General features: G+C 44.0%; 2 protein-coding genes across 3 annotated transcripts; one reads left to right on the forward strand and one right to left on the reverse strand.

The window, feature by feature from the left end:
- Positions 1–5,557: 5,557 nt before the first annotated feature.
- On the forward strand, positions 5,558–16,429 carry TMEM140 (transmembrane protein 140). Its single transcript, XM_081282853.1, has 3 exons — positions 5,558–5,766; positions 12,073–12,179; positions 14,969–16,429. The coding sequence occupies exons 2-3, from the start codon at positions 12,119–12,121 to the stop codon at positions 15,574–15,576; spliced, it is 669 nt and encodes a 222-aa protein (XP_081138979.1). The 5' UTR covers positions 5,558–5,766; positions 12,073–12,118; the 3' UTR covers positions 15,577–16,429.
- Positions 16,430–16,581: 152 nt separating this feature from the next.
- CYREN (cell cycle regulator of NHEJ) lies at positions 16,582–21,150 on the reverse strand. Of its 2 annotated transcripts, XM_081282855.1 has the most exons (4): positions 21,013–21,150; positions 19,373–19,642; positions 18,084–18,159; positions 16,582–17,312 (listed from the first exon to the last, which is right to left on the reverse strand). In XM_081282855.1, exons 2-4 carry the CDS (start codon positions 19,507–19,509, stop codon positions 17,052–17,054), a joined length of 474 nt encoding a protein of 157 aa, XP_081138981.1. In that variant the 5' UTR covers positions 19,510–19,642; positions 21,013–21,150; the 3' UTR covers positions 16,582–17,051. The 2 variants fall into 2 exon arrangements, with proteins under 2 accessions (XP_081138981.1, XP_081138980.1); XM_081282854.1 differs by lacking the exons at positions 19,373–19,642; positions 21,013–21,150 and having other exon boundaries at positions 18,084–19,353.
- Between the last annotated feature and the right edge of the window lie 410 nt (positions 21,151–21,560).

Raw genomic sequence — 21,560 nt, forward strand, 5'->3', positions numbered from 1 at the left:
TAATTTTTGGCAATGAGTTCTCAAGAAATTTTTTTAAATACTCCAAACCACATGAAAATGGAAACATAACAACAAAATGGAATACAAGGAAAGCAAAGCTTTTACTGGGAAATTTATAGCATATAATGCATTTATTAAGAATAGATTGTCAAATACAACAATTACTAATAGGGCATTATGTAAAATAGTGGATGTGTAACCGACGTGATTCTGCAATCTGCATTTGGGGTAAAATTGGGGGTTCATAACCCACTTCAATCTAATGTATGAAATATGATATGTCAAGAGCTTTGTAATGTTGTGAACAACCAATAAAAAAAATAAATAAAAAATAAACATCATTACCAAAAAAAAAAAAAAAGAATAGATTGTCTAATGAATCTAGGCTTCTACCTTGGAAAATTATTAAAAAGAAAAATTAACCCAAAGTATGCAGAAAAATAAAAATTAGAGCAGAAATCAATGAAATTGAAAATAGGAAGTTAACAGAAAATTAATGAAATGCCAACATTTTCTTTGAAAAGATCAAAAAATATATAAGCCTCTAGGAATATTCTTTAATAAGAAAAAGGAGAAAACCACAAATTACTAAGGTCAGAAATGAAGAGACTGCTAGTCCCCTGGACATTAAAAGGATATAATATTATGAAAAATTGCCCACACATTTGATAATCTAGATGAAATGGCTTAGTTCCTCAAAAGATGTAACCTGCCAAAACACACACAAAGATAAAGACAATCTGAATAGGGCTATTAAAGAAATTGAAACAATAAAACCTTCTAAAAGAGATAACACCAGGCCTGCATGAATTCACTAATGAATTCTAACAAGAAAGAAATTGTACCTTTTCTCTACAATATCTTTCAGAAGATAGAAACCGAGGGAATACTCCCTAACTCATTCTATGGTATTGCCCTATTACCAAAACCAAAGATATTGCAAAAAATGAAAACTAGAATATCTCTCATAAACATAGATGCAAATTCTCAAAAAATATTAGAAACAGGATTCAATAATGTATAAAAATAATTATACACCATAACTAAGATTTATTCAAGTTATGCAAAGTTAGCTCAACATTTATATCAATATAATATCAATATAATCCATCACATCAACAGAATAAAGAAGAAATATCATATGATCATATCAATAATGCAGAAACAATACTTGGGAAACTCCTATCCCATTCGTAAGAAAACAAATTCTCAGCAAACTAGGAATGGAGAGAAACTTTCTCAAGTTGATAAAGAACATCTTTAAAAAAAAAAACCGATGCTTTCTTGCTAAGATAAGGGAATGCCCATTTTAAGACTAGAAATCTTAATTCAGCAAGACAAGGAAATAAAAGGTATACAGCTGGAAAGGAAAATTTAAAAAAAACTGTATTTGTTCACAGATGATATGACTGTAGAAAAGCCCAAAGAATCAATAAAAATAAAACATCCTGGAATTAATGTGATAATAGCAAGTGTAAGACACAAAGTTATGTTTAGATCTTAAATATCCCCCAAAAGCCAAATGTTAAAAAAATTTGGTCCCAAGGTGGTGTCAATGGGGTCTGATGGAAAGCTTAGGAAGTGGAATTGTGCAGGAGGAAGTTAGATCAGTGGGGGGCCTGGTCTTGAAAGGGATAATTGGAACTTCAGCCCATTCCTCTCTTTTGCTTCCTAGCAGCCTTAAGGTAAGAAGTTTTGCTCTACCACGCACTCTCTGCCATAACATCAGCTTTGCCACAGTCCCAAAGGTAAAAAGGCTAAACAATCATGGACTAAAGTCTCTGAAATCATGAGCTAACAAATCTTTCCTCCTTATGTGTTGATTTTCTCAGGCATTTCATCACAGCACCAGAAAGCTGATGAATAGTTGAAATACCAAAGTAAATTTCTATGTTACATATGAGCAAAGAACAATTAGAGTTTGAAATTAAAAACACAAGACTACTGATGTTAGCACCAAAAACTAAAATACTGAGGCATAAATCTAACAAAATGTGTCAAGATCTATATGAAGAAAACTATAAAACTCTGCTGAAAGACACTAAAGAACCACATAAAATTAGACATATTCCATGTTCATGGATAAGAGGGTTCAATATTGTCAAGATGTCAGCTCTTCCCAACTTGATCTATAGATAAATTCCAATCCAAATCCCAGCAAATTACTTTGTAGATATCAAAAAAGTGATTTTAAAGTGTATATGGAAAAGGCAACATGCTCAGAATAGGTAATACAATATTGAAAAAGAAGAACAAAGTTGGAGAACTGACACTACCCAACTTTAAGACTTACTATATAAAGTTACAGTAATATAGTGTGATATTGACAAAAGAATAGAGAAATTGATCAACAAAACAGAAGAGAGCACCCAGAAAAAGAATCACATAAATAAAATCAACAGATCCCTGACAATGCAGCAAAGAGAGGCCCTTCAACAAATGGTGCTGAAACAAGTGACATCCATATACAAAAGAACAAGAATCCAGATAAAGAACTTGTACACTTCACAGAAATTGCCTCAGAATGGATCATAGACCTAAATGTAAAGTGAAAAACTATAAAATTCCTAGAAGATAAACATAGGAGAAAACCTAGATGACCCTGAGTATGGGTAGGGGTCATATGGAAAAATCTCTGGACTTTTCTCTTCATTTCACGGTGAAACTAAAACTGCTCTAAAAACATGAAGTCTTTAATTTTAAATATTTTTTTTTTAAATATCAGGAAGATGGGGCTGGAGGTATAGCTCAGTGGTAGAACACTTGCCTAGCATGTGTGATGCCCTGGGTTTGTTCCCCAGCACCACATAAAACTAAATAAACAAAATAAAGGTATTGTGTCCATCTACAACTAAAAATATTTGAAGAAAAAAAAAATAAAATAATGGGAAGAGATCCAATTCTAGAATGGAAGCTTGAGGAGTTCCTCACCCACTCCCCCATGAAAAATACAAAACAAGGCTGGGGATACAGCTCAGTTGGTGGAGAGCTTGCCTTGCATGCACAAGGCCCTGGGTTCAATCCCTAATCCCCACAGCACCACAAAAAAAAAAAAAAAAAAAAAAAAAAAAAAAGTAAACATATTTTTTAGAAAAACCTATTTAAATTAGGAAGTTTTAAATGCCAAATGTCTTCTTTGATATAAGGAGAGTAACTAAGAACAGAGTAGGGATGAAGAGCATGAGAAGAAGATTAGCATTAAACAGGGATGAGAGGTGGGAGGGAAAGCGAGAGGGAAGGGAAATTGCATGGAAATGGAAGGAGACCCTCATGGTTATACAAAATTACATACAAGAGGAAGTGAGGGGAAAGGGAAAAATAATACAAGGGGGAGAAATGAATTACAGTAGAGGGGGTAGAGAGAGAAGAGGGGAGGGGAGGGGAGGGGAGGGGGGATAGTAGAGGATAGGAAAGGCAGCAGAATACAACAGACACTAGTATGGCAATATGTAAATCAATGGAAGTGTAACTGATGTGATTCTGCAATCTGTATATGGGGTAAAAATGGGAGTGCATAACCCACTTGAATCAAAATGTGAAATATGATATGTCAAGAACTATGTAATGTTTTGAACAACCAACAATAAAAAAAAAATTAGGAAGTTTTCCTAAAATCATACCAAATGAAGAGACATTCACTCAAAAAAAAATTGGCTAAATTCCTGCAAGAACAGTGAGGGTTTGTGACATTCTGCCATGACTCACTCCTTTTCTTCACTCCAGCTCAACAGGAGGGAAGCTCCACTCTGAGAGAGAGTGACCAGGAACACTAGGACAGCACTCTCCCCAGCTCCCAGTTAGGGCCAATGGTGTCTCCCTGGGAAGGGCAGGTTACTAACATTTCTCGCCCTCTGGTGTGGCAGAGGCTAAATTCCAAGCAAGAACAACCAAGAGGTCAGGGATATCCTTCCTCCACCCAGCCATAGGCTGTCCCTCAGGTCAACAGGCTGGGAATATTGGAGCCCGGTCACCTTTGCCCCAGCTCCTTCATAGAATGGAGGTTCCCTGTGGAATCTAAAAAGACCAAAGGCTACTTACTGTGCCACCCAGCACACTACTCAAAAAGCAGACTTGTCATTCTAAAAGAAGTAAGCCACTGTCAACAATCTCACCTCCAGAGCAGTAGCTCAGATATTTTGCCTGGGGAGGGAGAAGTGTGCCCTAAGAGCAGAGAACTTTGAGGCCCTCCCCAACAGATTTGTTTGGAATAGAGTGTGGGAAAGTTTAAGGATAAAGTTATCTTCCAAACAATGGAGATTTGGTTGGTAAGTAATTAAGAGGAGTTTAGTGATTTGATAAAAGCAACAAGCCCAACCAGAGACCAGCTACATTGCCAGAGATAACCAGTGTGAGTGTGTGGGGTGGGGGAATCCAAAAAGAACCCTCCTGGGGTGGAAACACAGGAGGAAGAAAAGGAAAGATAAAGAATAAGAAAGAAGTATTTTACATTTTCAATTAAAAATGGCAAATTGAATACACATTTAGTTTTGTTTCCTCCCAAAACCTCACTTAAATAACTTTTTTTTAAAAGCAAAAACTGAAGGGATACAATAGGAGAGGAGGCTATCTTGGAAGCAGAATGACTTTAAACTTTTCAACAGTAACAAGAAAGCTAGATGGAATGGAACAAAATCTTCAAAATTATTTTTTTTAGTTATATTTAACCCCAAATGCTCTATATACTCAGTCCAACTTTGATCAAGTTTGAGAGTAGAATAAAAATAGTTTCAGTTTTGCAAGTTCTCAAAAAAATGTTTGGTGCACCCATTTCTCAGGAAGTTACTGGAGACTTCCTCCACCCAAACTGAATAAATCAAGAAAGAGAAAAACCTTTGATGCAGGAAATAGGAGATCAACACAGCATAAAGGCAAAGAGAGTCTGTAAGATGTACCAGTTAGACATAGCGTGTGAAGGGGACAGGAAGAGGAGCCCTAAGGAGTCAGCAGTACTGGGTCAGTCTACTGACTTAACCCAGCATAACCCCCATTTGAAAGTTCCATAGTCTTGTGAGCAGCAGAAGCAATCTTTAAACTCTGGCCAGGAGTTCCTGTGGTTTCAAAAATAAAAGCTTTGTTCTGCTCTTATTTTGAAATCAAATAGATGTTCCTAACTGCTTCAACATGGGCCTAAACATACCCAGTGAGAACACAAAGTTTTGTGTCCAGAGAAGTCAATCATTATAAAGCTGATTTCTGAAAAGGGGACCAGATGACATGCCAATATCCAAAGGAAAGAGTAGGAGATGACCTGGGCCCCAACAGGCTGAGAGCTTGCACTAGGTCATCTTGAAGGCCCTTCTAGGTTGTTTATCTTGGAGTTTAAATCGCAGAGTTCTAAGAGTCATGATCGCCTTTCCCTGCTGGACTTTCTGTGTGACACAGTCAAGACCCTTACCTGGCTCTTTAAATAGGATGGCTTACTGGCTCCAGTGTGGTAGTGAGTTCCAGTGAACAAGTTGTTTACATTTCTTAATTCTGGAAAGTCACCGGGCCACAGCAAGTTAAAAACCGAAAGTGAAATCAGCTGATAGTGACATCAGTCAGCACAAATGTACCAAAGTTCAGAGAGCTGTTTACTTCGGGACAACTGCGAATGGCAGCAGGACCTCAGCTCAGGGCTGCATCTGTCTGCCATTTCTCTCTGTCTGACCTCGTTTCTGGAACCTGATATTAGAAAGCCAGCAGGAGGGAGAATCCAACCAACTGAACCTGATTGCCTAGTCCATCTTTTCATGAGTGTTCCTGGGGGCGCTGCACATTCTGGTTGTAAGTACCTCCCCACAAGCATCACAGCTGGCCCAGATGCCCACCACCTCCCAAGACAGTACTTCTTCTCAGATGTTCACTTTCTAGAAAGTGCCTCAGGAAAGTATTGGCTGCTAGGTGTCTGTGGCCTTCCTTCCTCTCTCCTCGGTACATCTACCCCTTTATTCTCTGATCTCCTTCCATCTACTCTCTTCAGCATCACCTGTGTATCACTGGCCACAAAAATGATGCCACTAAAGCTGGCAGAACCAGTTGGGCCTACACAGACTAACTATGAGCAGCCAGGTCTGTACAAGTAACTGTATGTGGCTTTTGGAACACATTGTTCATCAAAACAGGCAGCCAAAACCCACGCAGGTCACTGACCAGCAGCAGCTAAACTGTTGCTCAAAGGTGATTATAAAAACACCATGAGCCCTTCGAATACACACTGAAGATTAAAATTTCCAGAAAGCTCTGTGCTCTTAACTTGGAGAATATAATAGGATCTAAGAGATTTTTAGACCCTATGTTATTAGAGTAGATTGCTTCTCATGCCCCAGTGGAAATTCATGGTAGAATTTTAGTTTTCTCGGGGCAGATGGTGAGACCTTTCATTTTTGTAAGTGGGCTATTTGTTCATAACTCTTATTATACTGCTTCACCTGTAAATTCAAAGCATTCATTGAGTAAGGGAGAAAAGTGCATATTTCCTTCTTACCTCATGATATTAAAGTGCATTTTCAGTATCATCTTCCTATAATATATCCCTTTCAAAATCTTGTTTCTGAGATTTAGTGCGTGTGATTTTCTTCTTTCAATTTTAAACATGTTTTCTTTTATGAACTTTCTTTCCATCTTGGCTCTCATCTAATTACTGGAAGTTATGATTATTTTATAAATTTTATTTTTTCTGAAAAATAGCTCATAATTCTGGTATTTTATTTTAATGCAAAAAGAAAGGAACAATTGCCAATAATTCAACTACCCAGAAAAACAGCTAATATTAATTAACTAATAATTAGTTAAATAATTCCTTAGTCTGTTTCTCCTGTACATGTTTATATAGAGGCATTCATACTAGTGGGATTTTTTTTTTTTTGTAAGAGAGGAGAGAGAGAGAGAGAGAGAGAGAATTTTTTTTTTTAATATTTATTTTTTAGTTCTCGGCGGACACAACATCTTTGTTGGTATGTGGTGCTGAGGATCAAACCCGGGCCGCACGCATGCCAGGCGAGCGCGCTACCGCTTGAGCCACATCCCCAGCCCACTAGTGGGATTTTATATAGGCTTTTCTTAAAAGTTGTGTAGTGTTTCATCATTCTGATATTTCCTAATTTACTTCTAATACTGGCAATTCAAGTTGCTTCCCACTTTTTGCCAAAGTGACACTGTAATAAACATTCCTATCATTGATTGCATTTCTGTTTCCTGCCTTAGAATAAATTCATAAAAATGGAGTGACAAAGAGATTTGACTGTTTGGAGGTTTTTAAATGCAAGTTGGCCAATTACCTCCCAGAGAAATTTTCCAAATTTTTACACCTGCCATCATGTGTGAGAAAGCCAGTTTTACCACTCTTGGTATCAGCAAGTATTTCTCTTTTATTTTAATGTTTATTTTTTTAGTGGTAGTTGGACACAATACCCTCATTTACTTATTTTTATGTGGTGCTAAGGATTGAACCCAGGAACTCATGTGTGCAAGGCCAGTGTTCTATCACTGAGCCACAACCCCAGCCCCTCAGCAAGTGTTTTTATCTACAGTTTTGATAGGGAAACACATAGGTTATGTTACTTGGCATGTCTTTGATGACATTAGGATAGAGATTGTTTTTTCATGTTAGTTAACTACTTTTCATTCTTTCTTTTGTGAATTATCTCTTAATATTCCCTTGTCCATTTTTATGGAGTTTAATATTTTCCTTAACTATTCACATGAACATTTTAGGCATTAGGTATATTCATCATTTAATATTTGTTCTACATATTTTCCAAGCTCATTGACTTTGTGTGTGTATATGTCTGTGTGTGTGTGTTTTAGTGTTGTATGCTTTTGTATATAGAAATCTATATTTTTTTAAGTAGCTAAATCTGTACAATTTTTATAGCTTTGATTTGCTTTTAAGTTCAGAATGTCCTTTCTCATTCATAAATCAGATTTTTTTTACTTTTTTCTGTTTGTTTTTGAATATATGTGCAATTTATTTTGGTTTGTGGAATGCAAAGAGGACCTAAAATAGTTTGGGTTTTCTTTTTTTCTCTTTTCCAGCTAGCTTGTCAACTGCTCCAGTTACTTAATAAGAAACCCTTTATAGGCTCAAACCAAATGTCTCCTCTACAGAGCGGTCTTCCCTGACTCTCAGATCTAGAATCATTTCCACTTTCTCCCTTCCATTTTCTCCCCCTGACTTCCCCCTGTTTCTTTCCCAAAGCTTTTCAAACATGTAATTATCTTTCTTAATTATGTTTGGTGTCTGTCTTCCCAAGTAGAGTGCAAGCTAATAGGGAGATATCTGGTTGTTCCCTAGCACCTCTGATTCTCCAGGGTCCTCACTCCAGAATCACCCAAAATGCATCATGAGTAGTGTCCTAAGACAAAACTGTAGCCGGAGGGTGGGGAAATTTCTTCAGAATTGCAGGAGAGAGTGCTGGGGCCAGAGAACCCACGCTAGCCTCTAGTGCTATTTTGGGCCCTGTGAATCTCAGCGTCCCATAAACTGGATGGGGGAGATCTGCCCAAAAAAAAAAAAAACCAAAGGAGGATGGGTTCCTCAATTTATAGTCATTTGTTCATTTTTAAGGATTTTTTTCCCCTACCTCTAAATATTTTGTAACCTTTATTCTCAGCTGGGTCATCTGCTAGTAAAAGCTAATCAGCAACAAAACAATCAAACAAATAGCAAGTTAATATTAATGGACTCATTAAACAATGGCTTATCGTGTCATGGCTGGCCTCATGCCTCTGAGTTTAAATTGCCATCTCATGGTGTATCCCCATTTCTTCTGGGAAAGCTGTTTTTATTTACATATAAGAATTAAGCAAATCTGAACATTGCAGTGTTCCATGACAAGCTGGGTGATGCAGACGACCACCCACAGAGAACACTGTGAACCCCAGGAGCTGCCACTGGCCAAACACATCCAAGAGACACCCAGTTGTGAAAAACTAGAGCTTAGACGCTTATTTCTGCCAAAGGAAATACGACACGTTTCCCTATCTTCTTCCCTTTTTATTTTTGTGAGAACCCCACCCAAACCAGGAACATGCTAGTCTTGAATGTGTTCAGCCAGCAAGTTTTTAGCCAGGACTGGTGGCCTCCTGTGACGAACACACACTCTTGCCCTGCACCCTGTCAGGTTTGGTGGTTCTGGCTTTCTTCTGCTTGGATTTTCTTTTCTGGACTTCTCACTGCATTCATGCCATGCACTGACCCGCCATCTCTACGTTACTCCCGCTTCCATTCCCTTTTGCCCCCTGGAATCATCTTCTTCATCACACAGTAGACACGTGGTACTTAGCACTTGCTGGGCACTGATCCATCTGTGCTGCTGTGAACTCATTCAGCCTCACAACAGCCCCATGGGGAATGTGACGGCCAATGCATGACAGAGCAGCATGTGATGGAACTTGCCCAAGGCCACATGACTAGTGAGGAACAGGACAGAGACAACCCAGGTGGTGGTGGTCACCACTGCCTGTTGCTACCCAGGCCTCATTCTGGAGTCATCACCTACACATATCCAAGAGGACAGCTTCCTGGAGTTGAGCTCTGTAAAGTAACCCCAGTGCTCTGTCCCCCTAGGTTCTCACCCAGGCTGTGTGGTCCTGGGCTCAACCTCTCTGAGCTTCAGTTTCCTCTCTATAATAAGAATAATTTGAGCAACTCTTACTAGGTCATGTTCCAAGTGTTGTGCATGAATTACCTCATTTAATTTCCATAACATCTATAAAATAAATTCTGTAATTATACCCATTTTACAGATCAGAAAACTAGGCACAGAGATGGCATGTAACTAAGGTCACCACAGCTGGTAAATGGAAGAGCTGGGATTTGAACCCAGAAGACAAAACTTCAAAGCATGTGTTGTGAATCATTATTCCACTCCCCTATATCAAGTGAGAACAAGAAGAATAGCAGCTACATTTGGTTGCTCTGAAGATTAAATATATAATGCTGGTGAAGGGCCAGGCCTTAAATAGGCAGATGCTCAGGAAGAAGCAGGCTCTTATTCTTACACTGAAGACAACTAGGCAGCCTGATAGGCTCCAATATCCATCAACGGTATGAGCATGGGCTGGTTACTGACCCTCACTAGGCCTACTTTCTCCTCAAGGAAATGGAGATGAAAACAGGCAATCTACCTTCTAACCTTGTTGCAAGAAATTAAGAATACCTGCAACGTGCTTGGTGCAGGGTCCGGCACATAATAAATGCTCAAGAAATGTTGAGGTCTGTTTTCAACTATTAACAAGACTTCAACAAAATTGGATTCCTTCTCAGTTCCTTCCCACTGGGTGAAGAGACTCTCAAAGCAAGCTCTCTCCTCTGCTTCCCGTGGCTTCTGAAATTGTTCACAAAATGAAAAGCCAAAAGGGGAATTTATAACTGACAAGACCCTAAGGACTCCCCTGTTGTGTTTTCTTTTGAGCTTCCATGCTTTCAAACAACAAAATACAAATCCCAGGTTGGACTCCGAGGCCTTGGTAGCAACTCCCTGGGTGGTGCCAGGGCAGGGGAAGAGGCTGCTGCTCCCACCTCAGCCATCACCATATCTAGTGTCAAATGGTCCCAGAGTACCCAACTCCTGAAGCCGCAGGCTTGGATGAAGTACCTGAGGGAGAGAGGACCTTGTAGAAAATTTACATTTAGCAAGGCACAGTGGCACATGCCTGTAATCCCAGAGGCTTGGGAGGCTGAGGCAGGAGGATCATGAGTTCAAAGCCAGCTTGAGCAATTTAGTGAGGCCCTAACACAACTTAGACTGTGTCTCTAAATTATATATATAAAAGGGTTGGGGATGTGGCTCGGTGGTTAAGCTCAACTGGGTTCAATCCCAGGCACAAAAAAGAAAACTTGCATTTAGAAACTGAGAAAGAAAAAAATAAAAAATAACCCAGAGGCAAAGAATCAGGACAGAGAAGTACATACAGAGGCCCTGGTGCAGCAAAAGAATTGTACTTTACTATGACAATTATGGTGGCAAAATGTTAATAGCCTTTACATAGAAAGGGCTCAGACTGACAAATGAAAACTAAAACCGGAAATAATTTTTTTTCTTTTTTTTTTTTTAGTGGTGCTCTGGATCAAATCCAGGGCCACACATACTCAAAATGATTTTTTAAAGCAAAAGAACTAATATCACTTCACAAAAGAAGAAATATAGATGATCATTTCTTGAAAATATTGAACTTTACTAATTCTGAAAGAAAATAATAACAATGAATCATCATCTGTCGCTATCTAAGACTAAAGATATGCAATTCTAGGGAGCAAGCATTCTTGGGCACAGTAATTACAGTTCTCAGGAGGCTGAGGCAGGAGGATGATTTGAGCCCAAGAGTTCAAAGCCAGCCTGGGGCAACACAGTGACACCCTGTCTAGGGGGTGGGGATGTGGATTTGGACAGGACAGGACGGAACTGGGAGAAAAATAGAGATAAGCACTCTCTTACACCGCTGATAGAAGGATAAACTGATTCACATACATACTCACTGTAACTTTATTTATAATATAAAATAATGTTACAAAATACAATTTAGAAACACTTTAAGCTCTGAAATGGCTATATGAAGCCCTTAAAGGTGTCACATAGGAAATATTTCTAGTGATATAGGGAAACGTTTATTCTACAATGAAGTTCACAAAGTGGAACATGAACATATATTTATGTGATCCTAGCGTATAATACAACATTACAGAGCACTAAGAGTGGGTATTTCTATGACCTGGAGTCATAGGAATTAATTTTTCGTCTTTTCTCTACACTTTCATTTATTTTCTAGTTTTCTGCAATTGGCACACACTATTTTCTTATAAACAGGAAAAAGCTCATCTAAAAATGGCCACAGTGACTCAGCAGTCTACCCTTTTGCCCTTTGAAGGAAGCACTGGCTGGTCATTAAAAAACTCATTGTCGGGAGAACATGATTACCAGGATTGTTATAAAACAAAAAGAACAGGGCAGACTTTGGGGCTGGGAGAACAGTGTCACGGGTTTCCAACCACATATCCAGACACTGTCATGTGAAATGTTTAGGAAAAGCCAGGACTAGACTCCGACCTCTCCGTCCCTACTTCCTAAAGTCTGTACGTGTTTCCAACAGGAAGCACAATCAGACATCTTGGCACTGTGCTGGGAATGTGCGGAACATGAAGATGGCCCCTCACTCAAGAAGCTCCACTGTGTGGTTACGATGTGGACATAACACATGTAAGTGAAATAACCCAAAGACACCAAGCACATTTTCATTCATTAATTTAAAAAAAAAGAAATTCTCTGTATGCTGACATCAGTCCAGGAAAGCTCAGGAATCACTGAAGGTTTTAATCAGGTAGAAAGTCAGAAAGTCAGGTGGGAGTTTGGGGGTTGGGGAGCGGCTGAGCATGGGCTAAGAATGGACACAGCCTGAGCAGATGCTGGACCATGCAAAGCTAGAGTGGAGGAAAAAGGAGCTGGGCCTCAGTGGAAGACTGAAAGTTCAAGTCCTAAGTGGAGCCAGATGGTGGAGAGCCTCAAGCACTGGACACGGGAGCTGGGCCTGTCTGTATCTATGAAGAGTTGAGAAGGAGAAGGAAACCACCTCCTCCACAGGCCTGGGCCTGCACTTCTGGGCTCCAGTTTTGTTTTGTTTCACTCTCCATCAAAAACCTCTAAGTGTCAGTTGGAAAAAAAAAAAAAAAAACGAGGAAGTTAAAAACAAAGGTTTCAGGCTCTGTCTTCAAGTCAAAAATGTTTAACAGTAATGATTTTTGGAAGCCAGTTGAATCAGGATTCAAACAGGAGAAATGGGAGGGAGTATTCAAACACAGTATCCTCTCTCCCATCCTGCTTCGTTCCAGGGCAATGCAGGCAAATTTCTGTAGCATGGTAGTGTAAATCAAGGTCCCCACTCTCGAAATCCATCCCACTTCCCAAAATACCAAATCCCATTAGAAACATAGGCTTTTACTAAAGTTGTCAAATATTCAAAACCATGCAAAATACATTGGGAATTTTCTCAAACCACGGGCTGGACTGGTTAAACTTTTCATCATACCATCGGAGAACAGTTGGATTCAGTCACCTTTTAGAGTGTTGATGAACAAGCAGCAATGCTCCAAGAATCTCCAACTACATTCAAAGGGGGCCTTCTGCCCCTTGAGTTTCCAGAGACTTTAAACAATAAGGTACTGCAGAGGGGCAGCTGCTGAGGCTTGAGCTGAGATGGTCCCTCACACTTTGTTTCCAAGTGTCACTGCCATCTCTGTCTGGAGGGAAGGAAAGCACAAGCAGGAGCAGAGCAGGCTACTCAGTGTCGCCAGGGGCCTGGTGGAGGCAGCACAGATTCAGGTGCTCAATGTCCTAACAAGGGCTTGCTCAGCACCAGGTCTCTGTCAAAGGATCTCTGATGAATCCCTGTTCTCATTTCTGGCCTTCATTTGGGTCCTTTGAATGGAGCTGCCTTCTCTCCAAGCCTGACCCATGCTCTTTGTTCCACTTGGTCCCTTTCTGTTTTTGCAGAACAAACGCGGCATATAGAATCAGACAGCTGAGGGAAAGGAGGGCTGCTCCCCAGGGGGTCCACTGAGGAGCTGAGCCCCAGGGTCTCTGGGTTCCTCCCCAGGTCACCAATGGCTGCCACACACTTCACAGCTGGATCCCACCTGGCACTGCTGGCCAAGGCTCACAGGGCACCACTTGGTACTCTGGCTCCAGTGCGTGCATCTCACAAAGTTTGCAGCTAGGCGTCCCTCATAACCCCTGACGTAAATGGCTGGTTTATTCACATGGAAAATGCACACAGATGAAGCCCCAGCGTGCAGACTACTGTTTTACAGGCCAGTTTGAGAAACACTCTTCTGAGTAAAAAAAGTAGTAAATTTTTTAAAATAATGAGGAGTGTAATGAAATGGGCATTTCCGTACATCTAGAAGGACCACAATTAGCAAGTTTTCTATAGGTCAGTTTGGCAAGATGCCCTAGGATCGCTATGATAAGCTACCTTGACCCTGTGACGGCTCTTCTAGATATCTAACCCAGGGAAAAGTCAGATTCCAAGCAAGATTCCTATAAGCTTCTTCATTATCACAAAGGTGAAAAATGGAAACGACTTGTCAATTGCTAGTGTAAAGGATAAATCTACAACATGGACTATTCAGTGAAAAGAGTGTCATGTGCAACACAATGGTTATTGTAAAATACATCAGCATATGGGAAATGTTAGTGAAATATTAACAGTGGTTCTATGTATATGGTGGGATAAAAGGGCTTTTTAAAAAATATTTTCTAAATTTCCTAGAACTAGTATATATTACCGTTGTTTTCAGGAAATTAAAAAAAAAAACTATAGATGTTTTAAAAGTAATGAGTGCTGGGATGGGATTTCATCACCAGGTGACATCATGTATGTCCCAATAATGAGTTCCCAAAGCATGGCAGATGACATTACAGAGAGTCTGGCAGCGATCCTCAGCCCAGGCTCATATCCTAGGAAGCTGCAGAGCTTTGAAGATATACCAGTGCCCACCTCATATCCAGAAGTCTAGATTTGATTGAGTGTGGCTTTTATAGCTCTCCAGGTGGGTATCTCTGTAGCTGTGGTGAGAGCCATGGCTCCACGGGTCTTCCATACCTTCCTTCACCTTCAGGACCCTGCTGACAGTGAGCCTTGTCCTCCACCTTGTCAATACCCACCCTCTATAAAGATGTGAGAAATTCCCCCAAGAATGCTTCCTATGGCTTCTGGCATTTAGGCTGAGCAAATCCTTTAACCCAAAAGCACTTCAGTGGGGACTCTTCAGGCCTTCACAGCTGCCTAGGAAGGACTCTTCCTCCTGACCTCAAATCCAAGGGGCAGCTGATGTCTTGTGAGTGGGTCCTGGCTGTAGGTTACCTAGGACTTCCTGTCCTGGTAGGGTGGGTTAGAATAAGTTTGCCAGGGGGAGGTCAGGAGCTTGAGAAGATGCAGGGCATGAGCAGAGAGGGAGAGCTGGATACTCACTGGTGTGACTTTCCCTCAGGTCCCCTGAAAAGGGCAGGAGAGATGGCCATCCCCAGGCCACTGTGGGGCAACCATCTATCCTTCGTGGGCATCATGATCCTGACAGCTGTGGTCATCTCCCTGCTGTTCTACGCTCTCCTCTGGAAGGCTGGCAACCTCGCTGACATGCCTGACCTGAGAATTGGCTTCTACAACTTCTGCCTGTGGAACGAGGACACTGGCTCTCTCCAGTGTCACCACTTCCCTGAGCTAGAGGCCTGGGGTGTGTCTCAGATTGGCCTGGCGCTGGCCAGGCTTGGCGTATACGGTGCCCTGGTCCTCACACTCTTTGTCCCCCTGCCTCTGCTCCTCGCCTGGTGCAATGGTGACAAGGGAGAGTGGCAGCTGGCAGTGGGCTTCTTGGCAATGTCCTCTGTGCTGCTAGCCGGAGGCTTGGGCCTCTTCCTCTCCTATGTGTGGAAGTGGGTCAGCCTTTCTGTCCTGGGGCCTGGCTTCCTGGCTCTGGGCCTGGCCCAGGTTTTACTCATCCTGTTACTTATGGCCACGGTTATGTTCCCTCCAAGGGCCAAGAAGGACAAGTGCCAGCTGTTAGACCTATCTAAAGGCTTAAGAGATTGTGAGGGTTAGTTCTAACTACAGAGAAGGTGCCAGAGAACCCAGGGGTTGGCACATCTTCTCAGCCATTTTGTTTCATAGCTAATGCCGTTCTCAAACCCCAGCAGATAGAACTCTGCAAAAGGTGGGTCCCCAGTGTCAAGGAGACCAAGGTAGTAAGGGCGGCCAGGCCAGCTGCGGCTTCTTAGTGTAGGATTGCCTGTACTTCAGGACTTCTGCAGACACCCTAAAAGCACATGGCTCACTGCCACATGATTTCTTGCTTTATTTAACCCATCTGGGCAATTCTTCCTCTAGCTTCAGGAGGTAAAGATTCCTGTTATGGAGTCAGATTTGCAGGCTGACTTATAAGAGAGCCAAACTGGAATCAGTGAAGGTTTATGGGAACAAGCAGGACCACTATGAAAGGGCACCTAGTAGCAAGCCTTAGTTCCTCCCTCAGTGAGGAGTGGCTTGCTGAAATAAGCCCCTCACCAGGACTCCATCCCCATGGCCCAGGAACGGCTGAGGAACCCAACAGACAGAACACACATGGCATAAAGAAAACCAGGTTTGGAAGGTCCCTCCACAAAGGACGAAGCAGGAATCAGCGGCAAGCATTCCTATCATTGTGACCCTGGAGGGAGGGGCAGGATGCTCCTGATCCTTGGGCAGGAGAGGGTGGACTGGACCAAATGGATCCACACACAGGTGCTACATCCCCTCACTTCTCCACCCAGAACTGGAAAGGACAGAAGCACAACAACTTGTGCACTGGAGAACTCTGTATTTTTTGGCACCTGTATGTTGGGAAACCTGTATGGCAACAGTTTACTCCTTCTGTGCCTTTCCAAAGCCACACTGAATACAGAGGCAGAAACATGGACTCTGGTGTCATCTTTTGTCCTTAGTGTATGGTCTCCCAACCCTCTCGCACTTTAAACCTGCCCAGAACCAAGGTAGAGGCTTCCAGGTGGAAGAGAGGCAGCAGCTCAAGGCGGCCTATCTGGCTTACCAGTCTCTGGTTGGAAAGTCTCACCCTCCCAGGTGGAGCAGGAACTACGGGCAGCTCGTGTCTTCAAAGCTGGAGGGCGAGGGCCTCTGATGGGGAGGGATCATGCTACAAAAGCCTGGGAATCACAGTTATTCAGTAGCCATACTTTTCCTTGAAAATTATTGTCTCTTGGGTTCTTAAAAGTTGGACCCCATGACCTCATTTTCTCTAGAATAAGACAGACAATTGGGATTCTATCCCCCTGTGCCAGGTGGGATGCAGTGCGAGGAGAAACTAATGGGAATTTGGTTTGGGTCCTCACTGTCACACTGAAAACAGCGGCCCCCAGGAGGCCCAGAGCACCTGGAGCTTCTGATCTAGGATGACTCTGCCAGGCCCAGGGAGGTGCAAAGCTGGGCACACAGGCAGCCACATCTGCACCCCAGGGGTGGGGGTGAGGGGCAACAGCGCCTCTTCCTGTTGCTCTCCGCAGAGTCCAGCGAGCTGTTTATCCTCAGCTGAAAAATATCTCCCTGACATATTTCAACACATCTTCCTCCTCTGCTTCCTTGGGGCTTCTGCACGTAGAGCTGGAAGTCCCCTGCCCCTGGGAAGGGCGGAGGCCCCAGGCAGCCTTGTCTTTCCCACTGTCCTCTTCCTCGCTGCTGCTCCCAGGAGAACTTGTGTGAGGAGACACAGAGCAGATGGGGGAGAGCTCCAGCTTATCAGCGTCCACCAGAGGTGACTGCTCCTGGGGCTTTTCCTGTTTACGGCACTGCGAAGCAGAAGAAGTGGCAGGCTCAACATCCATCAGTGAGGCAGAACATATCCAGAAGCAACTGCAAAGCCAGTGTGCGACCAGGCCAGGCCCCACTCCCACCCCACTCCTCCCCAAACTCCTCAGGTTCTTAAACAACCAGAACCCACTTGGGAGACAAGCCAGCAGGGGTGTGGGGAACAGCTGAGCAGAAAGAAGAAACCAATAGGAAAATGTGGCGGGAATGAAGGGTGAGAGCATGGAAGGGGCCCAGGCTACGTCACAGAACCAATGAAACCCCCGAGTCCCAGCTTCTTCAGGGTAACAGTATCTGAACTAGTAACCCCCAAATGTTACTGTGAGGATTAATGAGAGAGGACACTGTGTAAAAAGGCACATAATAAATAAAAGGTGCTGTCCAACTGTAAGGTGGTCCAATGATTACTTCAGGAAGACAGTGACTTCCCCATGTTCTGCTAAGGAGAGGTGCAAAGGTCCAGAAGGATCTTGGCCAACTGAGACCCTTTCTGAGAATACAGGCGAACATTTGGTGTCCTGCCACATACCAGCACAGAGTCACAGTGAATGCTGTTCCTCACACACACCCAGCCCAGGTGTCTCACCCCACATCGGGGAGGCTGGGGCAACATGGCTGAGGGACAAGGGAAGGAACAGACGGAAGAAGCCAGCTGACAGGAGCAGAATCCTGACAGTGACCAAGGGCTGTGGCTAGTTTCTGTCCATGGAGTCTGCAGTCACAAGAGTAAGAAGGGACACAGCTGACTGTACCTCAATCAGGATCCCCAGAGCCACATCCACCATTTCTGCTTCATTCATGCAGTACACAGTCTTCATGGCAGGAGTTCTGCAACACAGACACGAGTCACGAATGGGGAAGAGGGTCTCCAGGCTCACAGGGGCAAGGAAAGGACAGCAAGAGGGCTGCATCCCAGGCCTCCCCACCAGGGATAAGCACAACAGTGCCTCCGAGCTGAGAAACTTCCTTGAGGCAAGAATATGACTTCTTCCTCCCAGTAGCCCAGTGCTGACCTCAGGCCTTTCCACCCTCCACCAACTCCCGATAAGGAGCTGGGACTGGTTACACATCCACAATTTTACATAATGCCCTATTAGTAACTGTTGTATTCTGCTACCTTTCCTATCCCCTACTATCCCCCCGCCCCTTCCCTCACATCTTCTCTCTCTCTAAATTGTGGATGTGTAACCGACGTGATTCTGCAATCTGCATTTGGGGTAAAATTGGGGGTTCATAACCCACTTCAATCTAATGTATGAAATATGATATGTCAAGAGCTTTGTAATGTTGTGAACAACCAATAAAAAAATAAATAAAAAAAAGGAGCTGGGACTGGGGAGGAGGCTGGCTCCTGAGATTCACACCTTGAAACACAAACAGTGGATATGAGCAGATGTGGGCCTTCAGGCCAAGACTTGACTGAAACAGACCTGAATGCATGAACACATTCGATCAAACACCCTGCTACAATCTCAAAGGGAGGCTGGCCAGAAAAGGAAGAGCTAGGAAATAGAGTGCTGAGGGCCTGGGCCTAAGAGTGGCAGGGATGCCCCAACCTGCTTGATGCTGGCACCCTGAAGAACTCCCTTCCCCACGTTACCGTCATTCAACTAACCCACGCATGGTTCCTGACTTCTTGCTGTACATCTGCCTGTCCCCAGAGCTCTCTTCACAGGAAGAGCAGGCACCATTCAGGAAGCCCGGTGACTGGTCCACTGGACTTGTCCATGTGATGTCATAATTTTTGGTGTAAATGTAGAGAATAGTATTCTGACAACTGGCATTTTGGAGAGCTTGCTAGTATTCAGAAGCCACCTGTGTGTGTGCTGACGGTCCAGGCTCCAGCAGTGGAAACCTCAACGGCACAGGGCCAGAGGTGGGCACCTGACTGCAAGCTCACCTTCCTTTCTAAAAGTTCCAAAGTGTAGAAAGAAAACCCACCCATCACACTCTCGGCCAATTACAGCAGGCCCAAGGCCACTGAGAGGCCCTCCTCCCTCCTGAGCTTCCCCAGGAGCATCCTGACCAGAGGTTGGCTTACCCTGCTGCTACTGCTGGCCCTGTCACCATTCTCCTCCGCTTGGGGGTCTTCACTGGAACCACCCTCCTTTCAGACACCTGGGCTGTCATCCAGCAGGGAAGGACCCTGGTTTTGTTCTTAGATTTTAAGGTTTCCATCGCTGTAGTTTCCCCCAATAAGGAGTCAGGATCTGAGTGACTTGCTTGACTCAGGACAGGACAGCAAATCTTACTCCTGTCACACCAGGAATTAGAGGCCTCATTTTTCCAAAAGGGCACCAATCTTTAATGCCTACAAAGAAGAACAAAATCTGGTAAGTTCTAAGCTAAAACACTTTCAGTCAACCTGGGGCAGGCCAGAGGTGACCCAGAGGGTCACCAGAGCCCAGGAGATGGGGCATTCTCAGCATGTCCAGCAGGTGTGGCAATCAAGACGATGGGTTGGGGAGACAAGCCCAGTGACTTGCCCCAGTGCCCCACAAGCAGACACCCCTCACCCCAATCACCTCCCCTGTAGCCTCTGTATTAATGGAACCAGCACTCCTAGAGGAAGGAAGGGAAGGAGGCAAAGCCAGGTGATTTCTCCTCCTCCACACTGCAGGCGCTACTGTCCTCAGAGCGTCCAGCCAATCCAACTCCCAAAACATCTCCCATGATCTCTCTCAAATTTGCCCCAGGTCCCAGCTTCTCACTTCCTCTACAGTGAGAGGGCCTTAACAACCACCAGGCAATTCTGATTCACAGAAAGGTTTCATTGGTCACCCTCCCTGCCTTAATCTGAAGCTTCTTCTGATTGGCCAAATTTTAACCTGCTAGAGGGGTCAGGAAGTTTTAACTGCTTGGCTCCCCAGATTTGCAGAAATCAAATCTCCCTGGCCCCCATCAAGCCTCTGATATAACTTGGCTTCCCTTTCCCTACCCCAAGTTGTTTCCACCTGGGCCCCTCCATCCTTAACATCAATCCCCACCTAGAAAAAACTGTGACTCACAGACCAGGACATAATTTTCCACTTAGGAATCAACCTAAGTGTTCCTAAGAACATCTAAGGGGCCGAAGTTTGCCTGAAAGGGGTAGTCAGCGAAGAATAAAACCCCTCTCTGAATCATAACTTGAAAATTTATTGCTCATCCAAAATGGCTGTTTACAACTTAAGAAAAAACCAGCAGGCCAGCATCTTAATCTACAGCCCAGGGGACAGACCTTGACCAATGTACTTTAATTTCTGTTTAAATTATTGGACGTTGATAGTCATTCCTCCAGTCTACTGAGCACCCAGTGCTGCTCAGTAGAAATTTATTAGATCGGGAGATGCATCATTCATTCCACTTTACAAACAAGGAACTGAAACCTAGTTAACTTGCACAGGTCTCAAAAAGTTCAGCCATTCAGGATCTCAGCCTGGCCCTGTAGATTGCCAATCCTGTGCCTGCCCTGCTTCAGGTTGGCAACGTCCCCTGGAAGCACGTTTGGTGCAGCTCAGTGCTCACTGGTGTCAGACCTGGTAGACAGACTTCAGAAAATCTCAGCCAAAGCCCCTCACTCCTTGGGTGAAAACGAGACCCCGCAGGAACGGGATCTGACAGCACTTCTCATCCGTAACTTGCAGCTCGCTCTTGGGGACCTTCCCCTGACTTTGCCCCTACTGTACTGTGCCGACCCACAGGAAAGAACACGCAGGAACTCCTTCCACCACGCGGACCGCGGCTGCCCAGACAGGAGAGCTGGCGCGCCTCCTTCCGTTCCGCAGACGGCGCCTGCACTGGAGGAGCACGCCGCAGCCCCTGCCCTTGCTGTGCTGCCAGGTCTTGGGCCTCCTTCTACGGGTCGGGAGGAGCGAGTCCCGGAGGCGGATTCGGGACGGTTGTGCCAGCCCAGCTCTGCCCGCCCCTTCCGGCTACCCGGTCTTCTGGCGCGCGCGCGCGCGCGCGCGGAGGCCGGCGGCGCCCCCTGCTGCAGCAGGAGAGGCTCTGTCCGGCTTTTGGAAAGTCAAAATGTTGATTCCCAGGCCCCAGGATCCGAAATTAGTCGGAGGGAAGGGGGTTCTGTATTCTACAGCCCCGCCCGGGATCTCACGGGAACCAAGTTTAGTGCTCCCCACCGGCGACGCATCCCGGAGAAGGCGCAAGACGGTGCAGGGAGAGAAATCAAAGGCTCTGTTCACGTTGAGGAATCAAGTAACGTAGGAGTTACTAATATTTAATATTCAGAT

Source organism: Spermophilus citellus (assembly GCF_964194105.1).
Source record: "Spermophilus citellus genome assembly, chromosome: 3".
Lineage (NCBI taxonomy): Eukaryota > Metazoa > Chordata > Mammalia > Rodentia > Sciuridae > Spermophilus > Spermophilus citellus.

Excerpts from the sequence above, each read along its gene's own strand:
- TMEM140 (XM_081282853.1), top strand. The coding sequence starts at position 12,119 with ATGAAGATGGCCCCTCACTCAAGAAGCTCCACTGTGTGGTTACGATGT. Across the intron at positions 12,180-14,968 it reads ACGATGTGGACATAACACAT|GTCCCCTGAAAAGGGCAGGA; the intron begins GTAAGTGAAATA and ends ACTTTCCCTCAG.
- CYREN (XM_081282854.1), bottom strand. The coding sequence starts at position 18,401 with ATGTGTAACCAGTCCCAGCTCCTTATCGGGAGTTGGTGGAGGGTGGAA. Across the intron at positions 17,313-18,083 it reads CTCTGGGGATCCTGATTGAG|TGCCGTAAACAGGAAAAGCC; the intron begins GTACAGTCAGCT and ends TCTGCTTCGCAG.